The 21,274-nt window shown below is 42.7% G+C and overlaps 2 protein-coding genes across 2 annotated transcripts; both read right to left on the bottom strand.

Moving 5' to 3' along the window:
- Positions 1 to 2,698: 2,698 nt before the first annotated feature.
- On the bottom strand, positions 2,699 to 10,602 carry pycr1b (pyrroline-5-carboxylate reductase 1b). Its single transcript, XM_056408994.1, has 9 exons — positions 10,463 to 10,602; positions 9,631 to 9,724; positions 9,168 to 9,238; positions 8,795 to 8,974; positions 7,654 to 7,761; positions 7,391 to 7,504; positions 6,249 to 6,341; positions 4,937 to 5,100; positions 2,699 to 4,227 (listed from the first exon to the last, which is right to left on the bottom strand). The coding sequence occupies exons 2-9, from the start codon at positions 9,695 to 9,697 to the stop codon at positions 4,047 to 4,049; spliced, it is 978 nt and encodes a 325-aa protein (XP_056264969.1). The 5' UTR covers positions 9,698 to 9,724; positions 10,463 to 10,602; the 3' UTR covers positions 2,699 to 4,046.
- A 6,011-nt stretch (positions 10,603 to 16,613) lies between these two features.
- LOC130189957 (myeloid-associated differentiation marker-like protein 2) lies at positions 16,614 to 20,486 on the bottom strand. The gene is made up of 2 exons (XM_056408995.1): positions 20,068 to 20,486; positions 16,614 to 19,349 (listed from the first exon to the last, which is right to left on the bottom strand). Exons 1-2 carry the CDS (start codon positions 20,346 to 20,348, stop codon positions 18,707 to 18,709), a joined length of 924 nt encoding a protein of 307 aa, XP_056264970.1. The 5' UTR covers positions 20,349 to 20,486; the 3' UTR covers positions 16,614 to 18,706.
- Positions 20,487 to 21,274: the final 788 nt, after the last annotated feature.

Here is a 21,274-nt window from a genome sequence, read left to right as displayed (position 1 = left end):
ATTTGATTTTTTAATCTATATGTATTCAACAGCGATGTTCATTTTAAGCTTTGAAAAAGGAATTTGAGGATTTTACATTCCAAGCGTTTTATTTGCAAAACAACAGCACGTAAAGTGAGTAGCCAGTTCTTTACATTCCGTAAATGTACAACATGCATTGCTGCTTTTACGTTAAATATGTGAACACGACGACAGGCTCACAGATAACTACCAGTAGAGCGAAGCTGCGTTCCCAGCAGGAGGGAAGCTACACTGCAGATTCACTCGCTGTGTGGTAACTGCTAGAGCTTCCTCTTCCTGCAACCGCTTCACCAGACAGCTGCACCATGCTGATACTGTATCAGCCGGGAGATCCTAGCTGTGCATTGGTCTCACACACACACACACACACACACACACACACACACACACACACACACACACACACACACACACACACACACACACACACACACACACACACACACACACACACACACACACACACACACGTACACACACAGTGCAATACAGTGGTGCACAGTGAAAAAGAGGTCAATGCACGACTGACCTCCCACTAACACCTCGTTCCCCGATAGCTTTCCTTTTCATTATCGAGGGGATTAGAAAAACAAAGAAAAAGCCCTTCAATCTATTCGCTCATCTTGATTTGTGACACTCCCCCCCGGCTCCGATACGATATGGAAACAGTCGTGTTCTTGCAAAGGTCAGCGATTACATTGATGGAATGGAGAAGACAGGTATCATCTGGTTTATAACTGTGGTAAGAAACCCCATGCTGGGCTGGAGCATGCACACACACACACACACACACACACACACACACACAGACGCAAAACCTTCGGCTCTGGATTACCTGCCATTGAACTGCCCTCTTAGACCCTGGGCCGGTGTTAAGATGATTGACACAGAGGACATCCTCTTCACCGTAGGCGGAGGAGAGGTGCTCATAGCTGCCTGACCGGCGAAAGGTAACAGAAGAGTAATAATGAGAGGCAAATGGAAGTCTTTCCAGGAATGGCTAATCTTTATGGACAGAGATATAGGAGCATGCAGCAGAGAATAACCTTTTTACAAATAAAAGGGGGATTACCGAGACACTTCGGTGGCTGAGGGAAAACCATCGCACGCACAAATAAACAGCCCGAGTGCACTAAGAGCACGCCGCAATTTAATCAAGGGACACTGGCGTATATGTATTGGTTCAAGGGAAATAAACTAATCCTACAACAGCTACAAATTGTTCAATTATAATGAGGACACAGCTCTTCACAAACCATCACTTTTCTTCCATCATTTTTTCCTTCGCCATTATGCACCTGTGTGCTGCCTGAATAGAGCAACAGGCCAATCTCCCCGCAACACAAAGTGGCATCTGTTAATCCAAAATGTAGCAGCCGGGAGCGTATACCAACGGGGCCCAAATATCTAGACTTCCAATTCGCCGCAATCTCATAACATACCCAAAGGTAACGGCTCTGAACACACTGGTATTTAGTTTCTAAGCTGGCAGCACCCATCGGTGGAAAGCACGGCACTTAAACAAACCATTGAGGTTATTACTGCCGTATTTCAGATTACATTTTCATAAAAAACTATTGGAATATTATAAAATACAAAGCATGCATGCAGAGAGTTACGTCTCATTTAAGTTGATGGCAGTTCTACAAAAACACGATTCCTCTGGATAACTTCTCAAAGTGTTTCAGTAAAATTAACATTTGAGGCTCAATCTTCTCTATTCTCCCAATAATTATCTCTAGAGCCCTCAGGTGTATCTGGTGATCCTTTGGAGGGGTCCGACCCCTTAGTTTGAGTACCACTGTGCGAAACTACCAAAGAGTAAATAAATTGGTTCAAATGTCAACTCTAGAACCTTCTACACTAAGATGTTACTGACGGATGAAACAATCCAATAATGTCACGAGTAAGAAAAGATAAGTCAGTGGACATATGACTAGAGTAGAAATAATTTTCTTTTAAACCTGATTTTGATTTATACATTCATCTGATAAGACATGTAAACTATTACATAAGGATATTTAATGCAGGACTTTGTAATGGAGTACTTTTAAATGATGTTACGGGTATTTTTACTACCGAAAAAAGATTATTTTCATCTTTCATTCCTGAATTTGTTAATACCGTGTTAATATTAAGATCAATAGAAAGCAAGAGCAGAAGTTTGGATCTGTAGTGAAGTCCACAATCATTAGTCACTTATCCTTCTGACAGAAAGCTTCTAAAATTGGACCGTTTCCTCAACAGCCAATCACAACGTCCCTCCAGGGAAGGGACGAAAACACATGCATCCCTTATGACCGAAGGCACATGCATTTTTGGGAGAGGAATCTAATTGAGAAGAGACTCGAGAGGGATGGAGACAAAACATGATTGTTTCAGTGACTAGTGGGTGAAACGTGTAACTGTGCGATAAGTGAGGCGGTTCGACACGAGAAGGTCAATTTAAAATCAATCTCAACCAGCAGATATGGGGAGAGGGTAATTTGATCGGACTAGAAACGCAGAATCTGGTCATTTGATCATAGGGCGCCATCTGCAGGCCAGGGCGCATCTTAATTACACACTGATGAGCCTGGTCAGCCGGAGTCTTGGGGAAACCGCAAATAAACAAACATGTCCGACAGAGTTGGGCAAATCAAATAGAGCTGAGAAAAAAAAACAGGACACAACTGAGTAGAGTCAGAGCCGAGTACCGAGAGTCAATCCAGACTCATTTAATTCAGGATAAAGTAGCTTTGGAACAAAAACATAGGATTCTGTTTGTTTAATATTTACTTTTTGACTGGCACACCAACGCAACGGCTGATATCCAAAAACGGAAAAAAAGCAGTTCATAATATGTACCATTACAAAAATACAGATAGGACGGACTACCGTAATATTGATACATCATAATCTATATGAATATATCTACATATAATTGTGTTTCTCTGTGTATATGAATGTCTCGACTTTCCATTTCTTTATAAGAGAAAATGTAAAAAGTGTTTTTTTTCCTATTAGAAAACATGAGGGGATTCAAGATAATAGTTTCAGATTTGGGGTTATGGACCAAAGATGTCTTTAAGAAACAGGAAATAATAAAAGGAAAACAAAATAGAGATGCACATTGAATACCTGTCTGACTTAAATAGCTGGATCGGGCATCTGGAACAATGAGTCAATTGGAGACCATCATTTTGATGAACAACAATTCAGTACAATAATATCTATGTGTTGGTCGGTGAAGCGTTCAGCTTTTTAATTAAAACATTGGTATCGGTAGTATTGCTACCGGGACTGAAAAAGTCAGATCGGTGCATCCCTCACTGTAAAGCTTGGAATGAATTTCATAAGGGAGAAAAACATCGAGGCACAATGTTCTCCCCGTTTCTAAACAACATTGCAACACTACAAGGAAGATATATTATTAATGAAGACCAGTGTTCGTGTACGACAATCAAAACAAAAATAAAAGCAGTAAAAAGAAATGTGTTCAATGTCCATAATCAGTCTTTTTGACCAGTAAAGTACTGTTGGTTAAACAGAAAATAAGTACAAGCATAGACAAGAGAGGATGACTTGCATTGTGGCTTCAGACGATCATTAAGAGCTTGATGGTGTCTCAGCAGCCATCTGCTGCCTGGCGTGTCCCAGGGTCCGATGAGGGCGCACTGGGTCACTACAGTTTACCCAGGTCTGGGTAGTCTGGATCCCAAACACAGATACACCTCAGATTGTAAATGCACAGTGTGTGTATCTGGAGTCGTCAGTGTGTATGCGTTTGTGTGTAGACAGTAATCCTGCATCCCAACACAAGGCTCACCAAGAATGCACCTGTGCTTGTGGGTAATGTGGCGGTGACACCTGCAGGTCCGATGTCCGCATGTAACTTAAGTCTGAAAAAATAATTGTGCATTATTGTAAATTGATTTGGATGCGATTTCAGACCAGATCCGCTGTGTGTGTGTGTGTGTGTGTGTGTGTGTGTGTGTGTGTGTGTGTGTGTGTGTGTGTGTGAGTGTGTGTGTGAGCCTGTGCACTCAGTTCTTTTTCTTGATACCGGGGCCGCCGCGATTGTTAAACAGGCTGAGTCCCGATTTGCTGCTCCCATTCGCCCCCCCGCTGACTGTAACTCCGGGCTGCTGGAGCACCTGGTCCAGGGTCGTCTTCTTAATGGCTGCTGGGGAGATGCGCTCCTGGTCGGCCAGAGACTGCAGCTCCCTGTGAAAGGAAGAGAAAGCCGAGTGTTTAGATAAATAGCACAAATGTAGGGATGTGTGTGTGTGTGTGTGTGTGTGTGTGTGTGTGTGTTTCCTTCAGTGCAACAACTACAACACCTGAAGACAGCTACAGAGTTTTTAATGTTATGTTATGAGATCAGAGTATGTGGATCGCTTCCATACGAACAGGGTCAAGAGAAAATTACACTTCTTTAATATTCATGTCTGTTTTCGTAAGAATTATTTATATTAGTTCCTTTTTAGCATGTGTTGACAAAAGAAGAAGAAGAAAAAGAAATCAAACATTTTAAAAATCTTGTGCCAAGATGGCTGGTGTTGGATTTAATGACAAAAAAAGTAATGGTCCATATTTCTGAACAACATTTATTCAGCAAAAGTTGGTTTCTTTAGCTGAAAAGGCTTTCTCTGCTTTCAATATTTTTATTTAAAAAAATATATAGAGAAAAGATATTATAATAATTTGTTTTTTATATAAAAAAAATATATATATATATATATACACATACTTTGGCTCTAGGATTTTGTGATGGACAAGTGTCATTAGACTATTAATTTTTTGGACCAATCAATTGAAAAAAAATGAATAAATGAAAATAATCAACTTAACAACTCAAGTTCTTAAGTAATTTTGGGAGCTAAGAAAAGCATCAGGCCAGAGAAAGCTGAGAAACCAGGTGCGACTGTCTCACCGCGTCCGAATGCACGAAGCCTCCACTGCGTTGATCAGGAGGCTGCGGAAGCCGCCGCTCTCCATGACGTGCAGGGCATGAATGGTGGCGCCCCCTGGCGAGCACACGTTGTCCTTCAGCTGGCCTGGGTGCTGCTCCGAGTCCAGCACCATCTTCGCTGCTCCCTGAAGAGAGACAAGAACACGACAAAGAACTTAACAAGAGCAAGGGGGCGATGGGTTGTATGCAAAGGGCACTGTGTTGTTTACTTGTACGTAGCCATGGATACAAAGAAACATTGTTGTCCTCGTTATAATGAGTGTGGCGCACACATGCATTGTAGTGTGGAAACGATTATAAATAAATGTTGCGTGATGTACAAAGTTATTTTGTGTGAAAGATTTTCTTTTGTGCAGCTTGCTGGCTCACAATAGGCGAGCATGACGATGCAACAACACAAGAGGAGACCCTCAGAAGAAAAGTATTTAACATTTACATCATCTGAAAGAACCCTGCAGAAAAAAAAGAGGAAAAAACAAAGAAATGGCTCATAATAATAATAAAAATGCAGAAAGAAGCTGAACACACGGAGCAGAAATATGAAGCTGTTGCTGCTATGATTGATAAACGGTTTGAAGTGAATATTTCTTCCAGTCATCTTAAAAAGGGACATTGTGCAGCATCTAAGATCTTTTGGCAAAAATGGGTTATAATGTTACTACGTCATAATGTCATTTGTTTTCTTTCGTCGATAACACCTGACTTATGAATCTTTGTTTTTAGCTTAGAACGAGTTTATATCACATGTGACCCGCCACCATGTTTCTACAGTAGCCTTCACCGATGTTCTTTATTTGGTACGTTGGGAGAAGTTTCAGTTGGTTGCAATCTGAAACCTCACCACTGGATGGCGCCACATCTGACACATTGCACCGTAAAGCAATATTTTTGTTTATTAATCAGGTTGAAAACTATAACATTTAGACATTTCCGCTATAACCAATGTGTTTTATATTTTCATTATAGTTTCATTATTTTTAGTGAATGAAGTTATGGTAAACAGACTTGTAGAGCACTATTCTAGTCTTCCTCAAAGTGCTTTTACACGATATGTCATTCGTGCACTGATGTTAGGAGCTACTAGGAACTAGGTGCCATTTGTGATCATCAGGACTATTAGCATTCACACCGATGGCAATACCGATGTGTTTTCTGCCTCCAAATACACATCCGACCAGTAGATCAAGGAGACTAAATATTGAGAATAGGCGAAGTGAAAAAGACCCAAAAAGCGCACATGTGCGCACAAAAACACACACACAACACAACTGACCAATAGGGCCTGAGCTCCAAGTCTGAGCGCCAGTCTTCTGGGCAGACCCATCTTCACTCCTCCGTCAGCAAGAGCATCCAGTGCTGTGAACGCCTGTAATAAACACAGAGAGTTGTAAGTGTCCCTGGAGGCAGCAACGCCGTCACATCTTTAACTAATGTACAGACATCATATTATAAACTAACTATTTGAATCAACAGATGAGTGCTTTGTCCAGATTTCTATGCTTCTTCCTTATTATTTAGCCTCCGGTACATTCCACATAGTATACACTTTTACACCGACCTTTAATAATTAAAGGTTATGACACACTTTCACGCCTAAAAAGTTAAATTACCCGTTTCAATCTCAATGCAGACAGCACATAAAACCCACAGACACAATTATTCTTCATTTCCTTTAACAATTCCACTACACACCATTACACAAGCGTTTTTATGATGCAATTAATTAAGGGTCAATTTGACGGTCAATATGACCCCTGTTACCTTTATCCCCAGCTATTAAAAAGAAAATTATTAGAATTAATATTGTTTTCCAAGTTTAAACATTAAACATTGAATCGGGTCAAAATGACCCGAAGGCAACACAAGGGTTAAAGGAAATACAAGACATTGCCACAGCTGGGCTATGTTGTATGTAATATGTTTTCTGATGGAGACATACATTAGAACTATAAGTATTGTGATGTACAAAAAATAAATCAGATGTTGACCTTTTCTCCCTGCCACTGCTTTTTAAACATGTAAATATATTACCAGCCACAGAACAACAGTGCCTACAGCCAAAATAACTTGTCAATTAACACAGAAATGTAAGTAATCTATCAAGTAAAAAAAATCAATCCTATACTACTCACAGCTATGACGATTTGCTACATTTTCTTAATATCTTATGATGTTTTTGACTTTGTCAACACTGGCATCACTTTAATCATCTGTTTTTGTGATTTACACAATTAACAATAATATCAATCAAAATAAGTCCCTGTAAAACAGAGTGCAAAAACATATCTTATCAAGTAGGATTAAAAGGATTACACAGAAAACTAATGGGTATCTTCTAGGATGATTCTGGTTTTATGCATCCCTCCTCCCCTACAACCTTTTTTTCGACACACGCACAGCTCTGAAGTTACTTACGTAGGCCGGTCCACTGCCGCTCAGCCCAGTGACGGCATCAATGAGGTCCTCCTCCACCTCCGTACAGAAACCTACACTGGACATCAGCTGCTCCAGCAATTGGCTGTCCTCCAGCTAAAAGAAGGAAGACAACATGTTGGGAGTAATGCAGAGAAATTAGTCAAAGCAAAAGGTCATGTTCAAACTTTGAAACTTTTATCTGAGATGCAACGCAAAAACTGACACCCTTTTAATTTGACTCTTGTATCTACAATACACTTTACCTGAGCATATGTGCCAGTCGCATACACGGTAGCTCCCTCTCTCACCACCACTGGGGTATTTGTCATACACCTCATGACTTTAGGAGCTAGTCGGTACTGAAGCAGCTTCTGTAAACGGAAACACAGGACAGGTGTATAGAAGAGGCGGGATGTAAAACAAGGTTCTTTAACTTGTTGGAAGCAAGCCCAAACAGCTCGATAAAACTTATTTGAGATGGGGAGGACTTCTTTTTATTTTATTTTTTTAAACACACAGAAAGTGATCACGGTATTCAACACAACACCGGTCTAGAGTACAAGTTTGACTGCATGTAAACTGGCTGAACCGGCATTTGACATGACACATTCGGCATATTAAAAAGTAGCCTCCATTAGCAACTGTGGAGTCTACAAGTGTTTGTATATGAATGTACTAACATGCACAAGTGTCTGACAGGCAAGCGCAATTTACTTCCAAGCCACGGCCGGAAACATGAAGGAGTTTAAACTTCAGTAGGAGGGGAAAAGATGTAAAATGTGTTGTAGTGGCACTCCGTTTAGCTCTGGCTCTTCTGTACCACCCTTTTGAGTTCAATCTTAAAAGCTATTAATTGAAACGCGAGTGAGACAGTACTTCTTTCATACAAAATGTTGACTAAACAAAACGTAGAATACATGGTCACACGGTCAAAAAAACTATGTTGCTTCTAACATCTTTGAACTCAAATCAGCCCTGACAGTCCAACACGCAGGTGTTATAATGACGTGACGTCATCTGATTGGGAGCCTGCATTCTGACGAGTTATTCAACTTTTAAATACAATACTAAATGATATATGTTAAACTAAACATTCTTTCAAATCATAATGAAAAGGATTTATATTCAGTTACCTTTTTAAATCTTTTAAAACTAAATTATTATAACAAATGAAATTATGCATTTGGCTCTTACATGTGTAATTGGTCTGGTTGACATTTGCCTGCATATAAAAGCGGTTTGAATATCTTTACACCGTGTTCAAAGCTAGAGCTGGTGAAACTTCCGCAGATCAATAGGTCTGCAATAAGTCTGTGGAGTCCGCCGTTGTCCATATACGCGTCTGTTTGGGAGAACAACCAAGGCTTTACAGCGCGAGAGAGAGAGATAGTATCCGAGGCTGACCTTCTCTATGGAGCTGATGGTGACACCTGCGGCACAGGAGACGATGAGGTGGCGGTCCTCGATGTCGGGCCCAATCTCATCCAGAACAAAGGGGATGATGTGGGGCTTCACAGCCAGGAAGAGCACGTCGCTTTTGCTGACCGTCTCTTTGTTGCTCGTCGTCAGGTTCACCCCCATTTTCTGTAGAAGAAGAAAAAGAAAACAGCAAAAGGTGAAAAGAGAGGGGAGAGGTTAAGAGGTATGGGGGGGAGGTGTTATTACAACAACATGCACACATTGTAAGCCATTGGACAAGCCCTCGCTCGCACCAATGCTTCCAGTTCAACTCCTATTTCCGGACATCGCACAACAAAGCAGAAATGTTTCTTCTCACCCTCAGCGCTGACACTGTGGGCAGCTCTGTGTCTGGGGAACTGGCTGTAATCCTATGTGTAGCAATCACACCTGGGGAGGGAGACATGAGGAACAGTGAGGAAATGATGACTGAATAGGTCAAATGATCATGTTGCATCAGCAGAAGAAACAATAAAAAAATACAGGAAACAGAGAAAGTGCAATCTAACGTGAATATATACATCAAATGAAATGCAGGAAAGGACTTTAAAAAAGACATTAACATTTAATAAAATCCAATACTCACACCATATGCACGATGTGTGCATAGCTGTGCAAACAGACATTAATCTAGATGTGCAACTCTTTATTTCAGTACAAATGGGGATGTGTATAGTTTAGGTGTCGCTGTAACAGCAGCGAATTTCCACTTATATAACCCAAAGTAAGTTGAAATACGTGACGAGGTACAAGGCAAATGTTGCACAATAAAGTGGCCTCACCTGCAGCAGTGAACCCTTTCACCAGTGCGTGAGTCAGCTGGCCCGCTCCAATGAATCCAACACTCATCCTGTCTGATGCTGTGGCGTCTTTGACCTGTAAAAACAACCGTCATGCATTTCAATGTACCAAATCTATAAAGAAACCCTCAAAACACCATTATATATATATACACACACATATATAGATATACATACATATATATATATACATATATACACACATATACATACACATATATATACATATATGCATACATATATACATATATATACATATATAAATACATATATATACAACATGCCTTACTGCAAAGCACAAACAGGCTAGAGGAGGAAACCCTGGAGCTGGTCCCCAGACAGCATATGATGAAACCCCTCTTCTGAAACTTGTCAGCACCCATAGGTGATTTTACTGTGCTATGGGTTCATGTACTGAATTACAACTGCGCATGTAAACTACTCTACATTCAAATACATGTAATAAGCATAAAAAAAGCTATAATACATTGATCAACTAGCTACATAAAGAGTAATCTGGTCACATCTTCTTGATGTTTTGATTGACAGCTGGGTTTGCAACGTTGCTGTTCTAACTTCACGACAGTGTAAAACCCTGTTTCACGGTCGACTTTGCCTTTTAACAACGCTTACAGTTGGCGAACCAGCCGCTACTGTATCCAGTCATAACACCGGCTCTCCAGCTGATGCTGGTGGTCGATGCTAGCATGTTGTAGCTAGCAGCCTGTCCTTGACTACGAGCTCCGTTAGCTCGGCGTCATCACCCGAAATTAATGAGAAACACGGCACGCGCACTGAACGCGGTGATAGTTACCTTTCCCTAAATGTTCCAACTGTCGTCAGGTGTACGTTGAGGACGTGGCGGTTCGGTTCCGCGACGGAGTGAGAGAAGAAACAGGAAATAAACCAAACACTACTTATTGTGTCAACGTGGCTTCCTCTTTCCTCAACTCTCCATGTGCGCCACGGCTGTAACTGAGAGCGACACGGACCAATCACGACAGACCCGCGCTCACCTCCTGACCAATGAGGAAGGACACCACGGATTGTGGGCGGGGTTTGAAGTCATTCGCGCCCAGTTGCGTCAGTCGGTCTGGGGCCGCCGCCAGGGAACGTGAAGGTTATTATAGGCGTACAGGACAGTTTCTATAAAGACGGTGTATGACTGATTCAACACAGATAGACTTCCCTTATTATAATCTGATAATTCTGTAATATACCTTCTGTACTTAGATAACAATACATGTGTCTGACTTCTGTGAAACAAGCCCTTTTTTCAGCTATTACAAAGGCCAAGCCTCACCACTCCAGTGTTCAAACACACATACACACCCATACTCAAACCAGAAGATAATACAGCCTGAGTCATGTTTACTCAGCATTCAACAATTATCACCACCACCCTGACCTGTTTTGGAATAAACCAACATTGATAACACCGCAGTAGAGAGTTTTATCGGATGACATCGTTGTTGTACACCTGAGATGATTTTGAAACTTCACAGCTATGTACATATTTAAAAGAAGGCTAATTTTCACAATAGATTAGTCTGCTGAATATTTCATTCATTAATGTATTGTTGTTTTGTATATCAAATATCAGATAATAATAAAAACAAGTCTTCATTCCAATTTCCAGAGCCAATTTCGACATCATTAAATTGAATGTTTAATCCAAACAACACTATTATATATGCCATAACAAAAATATGAAATCCTGACGTTTCAGATGCTGGAGCCGGAGAATTCTTTAAAATCTAAAACATATTTATCTGTAATCAAAATAGTCAATTAACGGAATAATCATTTCAGCTCTAGTTTCTGACCAAATCTATTTGAGTTATTATGGAATATTACCCCATTAAAATAGTCAAATACTCAAGATTTCTTCGGATGACATTCATATACACTATAGGTGTTTTTACACAAAAAATTATTGCACATTTCTACAGGACATCTCCTTTTTTACATGACAACTCCTTGAAATACTCCGTCATATGTTCGGGGTTCATTATTTTGACTATAGAAATCCACTGAGATGTGAAGATGACTCACCAAAACACTTCAGGGACTAGAAATGCCTCGTGATATCTGAGGGACCTGAATCTGAATGAAGGATTGTTATTCTAACACGAGACTGTTGGCCAGTGCTTCTTCCTCTCCCCTTGGATTTGACAGAATCTGAAATAAAGCAGAATCGGACCACTAATGAGCCCCGGATCTCAAACACAGCTTGGCTGCCTCTCCTTTGGTAGTTCACCAAATGCATATTCTCAGAATAAGCCATGAACCTTGCTTGTAACTGTCAGTTTGATGCTAAAATCTCTCCAGTGCACATTTTAATAGGACTAACCCTCTTGTCTATCTGCCTGTATCTTTCTCTCCGTGTTCCTCATGCCATGCCAGACTAAATTTATACTCCACAGGAGGTGCCGTATTCCTCATTCGAGGGAACTCATTCCATTTACTTTCCCATGGTGCTGTTGGACAGGAATGCAGGCGGAGGGATGGCACATGCTCCCGTCTATATATAAAGCAGAATGCATGGCCTTCCAGCAGCACCAGCTGTTAAACTACTCGTCTTCTTCAGTCAGCTGGGCAGAGTGATATCATTTCATCAGTTTATTCTCTACACCCAAACGCAGGGAAATAGTCATTAATTTTAGACGAGGGTCATCGCAAGGTACTTCAGATTACTGAGATGACTAGTTCAAATAGTTTTAACTGTCCAACGATATGCTCTGTTACGATGGTGTGACGGTTGTTTCATCCACATCCTCATGTTGTCATTTAGATGGATGGATACTAAATCACTTGATTCTGTTGTAAGGTAAGGTAAGGAAGTTTTTATCATTGTAAAAACATATAACGAAATTAAGTTGGTGACTCATCAGTTTAGTACAGCAGCAACAGGTAAAACATATATAAAAACATTAAGACAGGATATTTAAAACAACACAATTAAAATGAATTAAAATAAATAAGAATGAATAAAACATAAAACACAGGCATCAATGGCTTAAAAGTAAACAAGGGTTGTGTAATTGTGTATTGTTGGTCCCCCCGCAGCATTGTCCGGTGCTAGCTGGGTGGGGTGCTTGGTGTGGAGGTGATGGAGGAAACCACTCAGGGGAAAAAAGCTGTTCCTCACCCTGTTAGTCCGGGTTTAATAGTCTTGAATCTTCTTCCTGATGGCAGTTTATTTTAAAGAGGCAAACCACTGAGTTCAAATCGTAACGGTTCAGTTTGAAGGATTTAGTGTCATTAAGTTGTGCTGAATGCAGCCAACTGAACAGCCCTCACCTCCTTCTCCTCGTGTGTACAGTGGCCTTCAGGTCACGTGAAAACATGAAAGGCCCTCTTTAGTGACAGTATTTGTCCCTTCTGGGCTACTGTAGAAACATGGCGGTGCAACAGGGCAAAAATCTGGGAAGAAACGGCTTGTTCTAAGCTACTGAAAACACAATTATTCTTAGTTTCAGGGGATTATACACTAATGAAAGAACAGCAATGACATTATATTCCATTTCTGCACATACATATTTTTAAATCCTACACTCCTGGACCTTTAAATTTGAATCAACAGATTAGTACAATAGTTTGTATGTCCGAGTGTCCTTGAGCAAGTCACTGAACCCCCGGTTGCTCCCCGGGCGCTTGACAGCAACCCACTGCTCCTAAGCATGGGTTAAATATGTAATATGACCAATAAAATATAGGGATTGTATCATGCCTGTGAAAACACAATAATGTCTTCTGCGAGAAGCCTTCAAAAGTCTGATGTCAACGTCGTCTGATCTGACTCACCAGATGTGGACTGTGGGTATCTTCTCCTGCCATTGGCCATCGATTTCAGCCAACATTCTCCTGCCCTTCCATTATATGCGCTATATATATTGTGTAGAGTCATTGTGTTTGTTTTAAAGAAATACAAAAGTCAGAGCATATTTTTCCCCCCCTTAGCAGAGAGATAATGTGTGGAGCCAGACCTTACTTTAGTGCTGACACAGCGCTGTGGGAATAGGTCCGGCTAATGGGAGACGAGGGTCAGAGGGATGTCATCAGGGTTATTACGTGGCATTTAGGAGGCAAGCAGGCCTAATTCCATGATGATAAATGTAGGATTCTGTGTTTTTAATGCCTTTTATAAATCATAAAAAAGTGCCTCTTGTGAGTGACCAACTGTACGGATGTGCAATTATGTAATGTTTTGAGTGTAATTTAAAAATGTCAGTATTTTGAATTCCTTAAAACAGAGGATACATGATGTCAGTGTAAAACAGAAATGTAAGGTGTGAAGGAACAATCTGATTATTCCTTCCCTTGTGATGTTGCAAGGTGCATACACACAGGTGGAGACGTGTATGAGGGGGCACGGCGGCATTGTGAACCCTTCCCCTTCTTGCTTCAGCTTTTAGAATAATTACCCGCAAAACTATTCTCTGAACCTAATCTCAAACAAGCTGTACATGTCAGCGATGTATCCCTGTAGCTCTCTCACTCACACACAGAACACACACACACACACACATAAAAGTCAATTTCCCACTGCCTGCTTCTGCACTATCTATCACTCAGACTTGGCATGTGCGCTGAGGCGTGACAACACTTATTCGCTCCTTCTTGTTTTGACATATGCCCAAGAGATTTATTAAAAAATACCACAGAACACGAAGACAGTTTTTTTTCTTTTTCTTCTTCTTCTTTTCCAGCGCGGTGACAAGTGGATCCAGGTGAAGCGTTCACAGCAATTTGTTGCTCGAAGTGATTAGGGCCCAGAGGTGTGTGTGTGTGTGTGTGTGTGTCTGTGTTTGTGTGAAACAACGTTAACAAAAAAAAAAGCAAGAGAGAGTGAAGTAGCTTTGTCCCCCTCCCACTCTGTCCTCTCTGTCTCTCATGTCTGAACATGTCTAGCACAATTTATGTTGTCTATGTGTTTACATGTTGTTTCTACTTTTTTTTGTTATTTATGTTGTCTATTATGTTTGTCTGTATTTATGTTGTTTTTTACTATTTTTTTGTTTTTTATGTTGTCTATATGTTGCACAATTCACTTTATGTTGGACAAGAGAAAGCGCTTCGATCTTCTGTATGTTTGCACATATGGAAAATTGACAAATAAAACTGACTTTGACTTTGAGTGAGAGCAGAAGTGCATATTTAATATCACACCGACAGAAAATATTCCCCAAGTGTGCATACGTCAAGAATGAGGGACACGAATGAGTCCGAGACAGGAATGAGTACGAGTATGTCGCCTTTCAATTTGATGTAAACCTCAAGACTAATAAAGGATTTCCCTCAGCTCATCACGAAATCTCAGACAAATCACAGTGAAATTCCCAAAAGAACACACGGGGAACCAAATATGTCTTCTTCAGTATTTCTAGCCTCAATCCAGCAGGTATTTAGTATGGAGGGAGATTATATTTGTTCATAAAGAAGGTTAAAGAGGACAAACTTGTGGCCACAAGGTCACAAGAGGATATTTGCTGATTGTGCTATTTTTTCTGTTGATTCAATTCACTGGTGACTCAGATCTAAAAGGTTGTACTTTGACCTCCTGCTGGAAATTAATGTGAAGGGGAGCTGTGTGTGTGTTTACTGGGGGAGAAAACCTCTTTTCCAACACTGATCATAAACTTTTTTTAAATTTAGAAAGAAAGACACAAATTCTATAGCATAATCTAGAGGATGTCTTTAATTCAGTTCATAGGACTCACACCGTTTTTACTTAATCTCATAGGCCTATTTGTAATACACAAAATATGCCAATCAGTGCAAACCAGTGGGACGAAGACGTATCCTTCGACAATGTTAACACAATAACATTTGTCAAAACAAGAGTCAATAGCTGGGGAGTTGACATCGGCAACACGCACCAGCAGAGATGAGTCGCGACAGCGAGCCAGCAGTGCCCCGTCCCTCCACCTCCCCGCGGCTCAGGAATCAGGAAGAGGCCGTTATGATGGACACCTGCCGCAGCTCATCTCGGTCAAAAGAGTTCATATACACTCTGGGCTGTGTGTGTGTGTGTGGGGGGGGGGGGACAGCCAGCTATGTTTTGTAAAGTGAGTATACCGAACATGGAACAGATGCTAAATGTGGATCTGCAGAGGAGCAGAGAGCACACACTCGGGCCGGGATGGAGCTACAGATTCTGTCTGAACAGCTTTCTCTGGACTCTTATTCCACTGATGTTGTATCTTTGGAAAAATCAGTCGGAGTGCAAGGCGAGAACTGCCTCTAGAGGGTCATGTCCAGATAGAAATAACTCTGCGGGAGGATGATAATGCTTTCCAAAGCAACATACATTACGTTCATTAATTGCTAAAAAAATACCAGTTGACATAAACCCACATATAACACAGTGCTTATCAGTGTACTCTTGTACATGTTGTTCACTTGTATTTACTTGACTTTTTTTTTTAAAGTGACACAATGACTGATGAAAGTAAATCTCTAACACAATGTTTTCTTCCATGCTCGTAGATCGATGCTGCTGAGCATCAACGGGTTTCTTCACGTGTGCTCTGGCCCAGTGGCTTCCCAAGGACTCAATATTATACGTCCATAGCACTCACAGCTGTGACAGGGGGATGCATTGATCATGGATTAGAGAGATGAAGTGACCAACGCAGACAGGAGTGAAGGATGGAGAGAAGGAGGAGGAGAAGGAGGATGAGTTGTGGCAGCTAGTCATCTTCTTCATGTTTTTATTCTTGCGAAACAAGAAGATAAAAGTGCTGACAGAGAGGGTGGCAGCCAGAAAGGCTTCTCTTTCTTTCTCCTTTACTCACAGATAAGTATGAGGGATACTGGGGTATACATTCCCACCGTTAAGCAAATTAATGCTTGTGTATGTTGAACATCTTTAACTCAAAACTGGTACAAGTGGAGGTGACCGAGACAAGGTGATGAAAAGGGTATAGGAGCAAAATAGGACGCATAGCCAAGAATTATTCTGAAATAAAATGTGAATTTACTGGACACAAGCAGAATACACTGAACATTGTTTGAGGATTACATTTAAAGATGATCACAAGACAAGGAGTCCTACGCCACTCGAATAACACTGGCAGGTTATTACATTATTACAGTATTGTATAGGTACAATTATATTAAACGTGTGCACATGGTGGGTGTGCAACAAAGCTGTAAACACAACATGTATATAGCATTATATCATATATAACAAACTTGTTAGCATAATTACACATCTGGCAGACACAAAGTAACATTAGCATTTATTCTGCATCTGTTTCTGGTCACCTGGTGTCTGTGAGTCTAACGTTCGCTCTCTTTTAGCTGTTTTGCGATTTATTTTCTTTTTTATCAAAGTTAACAAAATCATAAGTCTAACTTGAGTTCTAACGAGAGGTCAAACACTGTGCCGATGTCCCGTTCTAGATAAAGAAATAAAACCGGAGACTCGGTCCCGCCCCCTTCCTCTTATACCAGCTGATCCTCATCAGCTTAATATAAATATACCCAAAGAAAAGCATTATTTTGAATATGAATATATAACATCCATTCATATGGTAAAGGAAAGTCTTTATGTCATACAAATAAATAAAATAATATGATCAAAACAAAACACGTGGCCCAGCGCGGTCCCAGTTAACACGAGGTCAACGATGCAAATTAAAATAAAAACCCTTTGGCAGCAAAAACCAGTTAGTTAGGTTTCAAAAAAGACATCGTGGTTGGGCTATAAGAAAAATGTAAACAACGTAACATAGGTACACATCACTAATACAACTTCAAAATAACTCAACAGTGATCCACATTCATCTCCTGTAGTCCTATAGTGTGTTTGAGCATTAAACATTAAACTACTTCACTCTCCCGGAGCGCTCTCTCTAATAATCATCTGCAGATTTATAACTACTAGTGCATGTAATTTAAAAAATGATAGTGTGAATGTAAAAAAAAGAAGAAGTTCTAAGCATTTGACATATGTCACATGTTCCATCGTCTGTGTGCGCACATGTCTCGGTCACACTGACCAGGTACAGATTGCGCAATTGTGAATACTGTGTTTAAAAATATTTTTTTTAAATGGCAGTCAAACTGCAGACTGTCAGAGGACTCGACGAAGCAGCCTGGAATAAATGCTGTGTCACTGCTTCAGGAGTGCAGACAGCTCATATTTATTTTTGGCAGCCAGGGTAATGTCCTTAGACCTTCGGTGAGGGCTTCGCAGATGCCAGGGATGCCACGGATGCCAATGCTAGATTTACTATTTATACTCGAGACCTTGTGTATTATGTGTGTGTGTGTGTGTGTGTGTGTGTGTGTGTGTGTGTGTGTTATGCCACTGGTCAAGAATAGTGGGAGTATCTTGGTTTGTGAGGACTTGGTAGGACATACCAGTGGGACTTGTCTGCGTGGGTGAGTTAAAGAGATAGGGCGTCACCTCAGAGGGGCGAGGCACACGGGAACGTGGCGTTCAAACATTCCTCGTTCACATTCCAGAAATAGTTTCACGTCGAAGTCGAGGTATCCGGGTGCCATCCGAGTTCGACCGGTGATGTCCAGGGACGGGATTTTTGATTCAATCCTCCCCCCTAAAATCAACATGGTGTACAGTTTAGCTCCACACCTTCCTTTTTATATTACTTGTTTTCATCCTGTCTCACTAACTATCACGTCATTCCAGATCCTGCTTCCCATCTCGTCAGTCCAACTCCCTTCACCTGCCTCTGATCACTCCCTCGTTAGTCCCTCATTACCTTCACCTGGTCTTCATGCCCATCTCACCTGTTGCCCATTCCCTGGTTAGTCCCTGTCTACTTAGGTTCCCTCACTTGCCCTTGTCCTCTGCCAGATTGTCTTGTGTTTTTCCGACCAAGCCCTCGAGCGTTCCACAGTGTGTTTGATTATTCTGTCTGTCCCGTTCCTGACGACGCTCTCAGTAAAGGATCTTTATTTGCATTATCTGTCTCCTGAGTCGTGCATTTGGGTCCACCCTAATCCCCCCGTGACACATGGAAGCCGATGAATAGCTTAAACGTGTCCCCCCCGATATGATCGTTGCACGGGCTTCCTGGTGGCGCTACACTCGTGGGTTACGCGAGGAGCCGAACCGTATCCTCTGAGAGTAAACCAGGTCGGCCACGTACAGCGCGAAGTTGACGAAGGAGAACACGGCCACCACCAGCTTGCTGTCCCACGGACACCGACCCTGAGGGCACGACGACGGCCGCCACGGAGAGCCGTACTTTGCGTCGAAGCAGAACACCGGCCACACCACCGAGACGCTCAGGTAGAGCAGCACCTCCAGGAGGGTGCACACCACCACGAAGCGGTCGAAGGGCAAGCAGCGCACGGCCTTCGTCCGCCCGCACACGGTCATCACGACCACCACGGCGGTCAGAGCGAAGCAGAAGGCGTAGACGACCACGCAGTAGATGGTGGCGGCGTAACGGGAATACTCGCTCCCGTTGGCCAGCGCTCCGAAGATGATGCAGGCCACGAAGCCCTGGACGACCTTCAGGAGGCCGGACACGGTGGCCATGTAGCCCACCACCGCCTGGCCCGGCCTGGCCCGGCACAGGGCCACCTCGGCCCCGTAGGCCAGAGCGCCCAGGATGGAGCACGCCGTCACCGCGATGCGGAAGTTTCTGACGGCGCAGCCGGCGTAGGGGCACTCTGATTGGACGAAGAAGAGCGGGTAGACCACGGAGGCTGTCACATACCTGAAGAAGATAAGAGGAGGAGGAAGAAGAGGATGAATAAAAGGGGAGGAGGAAGAAGAGGAGTAAGAAGAAGAAGGGGAAGAAGAGGAGGGAAGAAGGTAACAGGAGGAAGAGGAAGAATAAGTGAAGAAGAGGATGTGGGAAGAAGAAGAAGTGAAGAAGAGGAGGAGGGAAGAAGAAGAGGAGGAAGATGAAGAAGAAGAAAAAGAAGAGAGGAAGAAGACAAGAGGAGGAAGGAAGAAGTGAAAGAAGAAGAAGTGAAAGAAGAAGAAGTGAAAGAAGAAGAAGAAGGGCAAACATAGACCATGAGATACGGTCTGACAGAGTTTATAAGCGGATCTTAAATTTGTGTTTTTATTAAATCTGTATAATTTATTTATTTGGCCGAAACATAAAACTAACACATTATCCCCGTTTATAGATAATCAATATGTTTTATTCACACTTCATCTGACATGGAGCAGCAGGAGCTTCTGATGGAGTCTGTTCATTCAGCTCTTTGTCCCGTTAGCCGCTACGTTTACCCGCTAGCTGTTAGCTGTGTGGTGATCAACGGGCATCGGAGGCCTGGCTGCCGCTAACGACACGGTTCAGTTTAACATGTAAATAAACGTATAAATTATGTCTAAATGTTACGTTTTAAAAAATATTTTCAAACTTTTCGACAGTGCCCAGTCACGAGCGAAGGCACCGACCACGCATCGACCCCGTGACTTACATGAGCGTCGCGAAGGCGGCGCACGTGACGGTGAGGTTGTCCCAGGAGACGGGGAGGCAGCTGTGGAGACGAGTGGCGTCCAGGAAAAACACCACGACCGTCATGGCGAAGCAGAAGCACCACGCCGCCATGCAGAACACGCCGTGCGAGCCGCTGAAGCCGGCATTGTGGGTCACCATGGCGATCACCGCACAGCCCGTGGCCAACTGGCAAAGGCGGGCGGCGCCCAGCGGCGAGCAGAGGGCCCTGATGTTGAGGTACGGACCACCGTGAGAATCCATAACTCGGTGAGTGTCGAAGACGAAATTAATTGTGTCCAGTGAGTTCTTCAAAGGAACCTGAGGAAGACGAGTTCAAAGTCCAAAGTCCAGTCTGGCAAAAACAAGAGGCAAGGAGAGTCCAAAAGATGTGATTGTGACCACCAGAGAAGTCTTCCTCATTCCAGCATCCTCGATGAACACGAGGAGCCTCAAAGCTGCTCTTGTGATCTGGTGGGATCAGGGGGGGGGGGGGGCGTTATTCTGCCGCCATCCCTGAACTCCCCTCTCTCTCTCTCTGACTCGATGGGGTCTTTTTGAAACTCTATTTCTGTGTTGGTGAGTCGGAGTATGAGGGGGGGGGGGGTCTCTCTTCGAGGTCTTCTGTGAGGGCTCCAGCCGGCCAGGCTGTCACTCACACTCACCTCGAACACTCTGACTCATCAACCGTCACGTTCTCTCCTCTATTTCAAAGGACGTGCGGATCCTGTGAGTCCAGGATGTCTATCCAGTGGGTCGAGGGAACAGCTGCTACATGGTCCAGTCCAACCCCTTAGCTGAAATGGTCCGGTCTAGACTCTCTTCTTGGATCAATAATCCATGTTCGTGTTGTATCTGCTGCTGCACGACAATCACAGTCGTGAATCCATGTGACCACAGACCATCTTCTCAGGCTCTCTCTCTGTCACCGTGCCGTGGGGCGGGTGGCTGCCGGTCTGTCCCACCATGAGTGGAAGTTATTTGGGGTTGGGCCATGATGTTCACATGAGTGTGAGAGGGATGTGTACATGTGGTTGGGGCGTGGAGTCGGGGGATGCAGACACATTACAGCCCCCCCCATCCCCATCCCAAAGGTTTCCCAGAGAGCACAGATCAGGACCAATGTAAGAGAGTCGGGTGGCACTTATCACATTACACAGCTCAGAGTTTATAGGGGGGTGGGGGGGTGG

The sequence above is a fragment of the Pseudoliparis swirei genome, chromosome 24 (genome assembly GCF_029220125.1).
Source record: "Pseudoliparis swirei isolate HS2019 ecotype Mariana Trench chromosome 24, NWPU_hadal_v1, whole genome shotgun sequence".
Taxonomy (NCBI): Eukaryota; Metazoa; Chordata; class Actinopteri; order Perciformes; family Liparidae; genus Pseudoliparis; species Pseudoliparis swirei.
The sequence above is the reverse complement of the archived record's forward strand: the minus strand, read 5'-3'. Positions and strand labels throughout refer to the sequence as shown.

What these genes read in the sequence shown, in the direction of transcription:
- pycr1b (XM_056408994.1), bottom strand. Translation starts at nt 9,697, where the DNA reads ATGAGTGTTGGATTCATTGGAGCGGGCCAGCTGACTCACGCACTGGTG. An exon ending in CCACAGTGTCAGCGCTGAGG is followed by an intron (nt 8,975 to 9,167) that starts GTGAGAAGAAAC and finishes CTTCTTCTACAG; the next exon opens with AAAATGGGGGTGAACCTGAC. An exon ending in TTGGAGCTCAGGCCCTATTG is followed by an intron (nt 5,101 to 6,248) that starts GTCAGTTGTGTT and finishes GTCTCTCTTCAG; the next exon opens with GGAGCAGCGAAGATGGTGCT.
- LOC130189957 (XM_056408995.1), bottom strand. Translation starts at nt 20,348, where the DNA reads ATGGATTCTCACGGTGGTCCGTACCTCAACATCAGGGCCCTCTGCTCG. An exon ending in GCCGCCTTCGCGACGCTCAT is followed by an intron (nt 19,350 to 20,067) that starts GTAAGTCACGGG and finishes TATCTTCTTCAG; the next exon opens with GTATGTGACAGCCTCCGTGG.